Source organism: Triticum dicoccoides, chromosome 2B (assembly GCF_002162155.2).
Source record: "Triticum dicoccoides isolate Atlit2015 ecotype Zavitan chromosome 2B, WEW_v2.0, whole genome shotgun sequence".
NCBI lineage: Eukaryota > Viridiplantae > Streptophyta > Magnoliopsida > Poales > Poaceae > Triticum > Triticum dicoccoides.
Genome location: NC_041383.1, coordinates 3475817 through 3477036, shown reverse-complemented (window position 1 = coordinate 3477036; position 1220 = coordinate 3475817). Strand labels below are relative to the sequence as shown.

The following is a 1220-nucleotide window of genomic DNA, read 5'->3' as shown; positions in this document are numbered from 1 at the left end:
AGCCACCGCACCAGCCGCGATGACGGGAAGAGGTCGACGAGGCAGAAACCACCTAGCAGCACGAACGCCTCATCCAGCTCCCGGAGGTACTCCTCCTGCTGCGGGAACTTGCCGCCAAACACCGCCCGCGACACCACGTCGTTGCTGAGCGCCATCATCTTCTCGCTGACGTTGACGACGGCACCCATGGATGCCGCGTCTGCGACATAATGGAGAAGGCTGCCCACCTGGTCTGGCCTGATACCGTCCATACGCCTCACCTGCTTGGAGCTCAGGAGCTCCATGGTGCAGACCTTGCGCATCTGGCGCCATGGGTCACCGTAGGGGGCGAAGACGATGCCCCTCCCGCCGCAGCCGAAGATGTCCAGCGTCGCGCTGCGAGGCCGGCCAGCAAAGGCAAGGTCGTTGGTCTTCATCACCAGCGCCGCCGCCTCGGCGCTGGAGACGATCACCGTTGGGACCTCGCCGAGCATAAGGTGCATCAGCGGCCCATGCCGGCGACACATCTCCATCATCTTGCGGTGCGGGAGCACGCTGGCGACGTGGTGGAGGCTTTTGATGAAGGGAAGAGTCCATGGCCCAGGAGGCAGTTGTGGCTTTCTCTTGCCCCCAGAGAGCTTGCGAAACCAGAGGGCCACAAGCGTGCATAGAGCTATGAAACACAAACTTAACCAGCCCTCCATGGCAGGCTACAAGCTGTTCGCAAGTGCAGCTTGGAGTGAGACCCGGTATATTTATGTGACCACCTACAAGTTCTGTTAAAACTCTGGACCTGCTGACTCATGAACTTCCTAGTGTATGCAACTATATACAAGTCGAGATTTATTGGTGTACAGAACTAAATTGGTGGCGGCTAGATTGTTGATGACAAAATTTAGAGATAGTATGACAAAATTTAAATTATTGGCGGCTAGATTGCTGAAGACAAAAATAGTGTACAGTACTAGACCTCTTTCTTCGCTCTAAATTATATAAATTCCTAGGTTTGCTATCAGGCATAATTTACTATCATCATCAAATGTACTTTGGTCGTGTTGTATGTATTAGCTCATGAATTTTTCTACAGAGAAATTTAACAAGGGAAAACACAATAACTTCAATTACTTTGAAATGGAGAAAGTGGAGTTCGATGCTTCTAATGACTTTTGCACTAACCCAGGGAGACCAATTTGCAATCTTTCATACTCAGCTAGCAGCCAGAAAAGAGAAACCTTATCTGC

At 51.6% G+C, this 1220-nt stretch overlaps 1 protein-coding gene across 1 annotated transcript in view; it reads right to left on the bottom strand.

The window, feature by feature from the left end:
- The window catches only part of LOC119366690 (cytochrome P450 71D7-like), a 10489-nt gene extending 9806 nt beyond the window's left edge, over window positions 1-683 (bottom strand). The window contains exon 1 of the mRNA XM_037632444.1: window positions 12-683. Coding sequence (XP_037488341.1) covers window positions 12-683 — 672 coding nt within the window. The remainder of the gene's footprint in view (window positions 1-11) is intronic.
- Between the last annotated feature and the right edge of the window lie 537 nt (window positions 684-1220).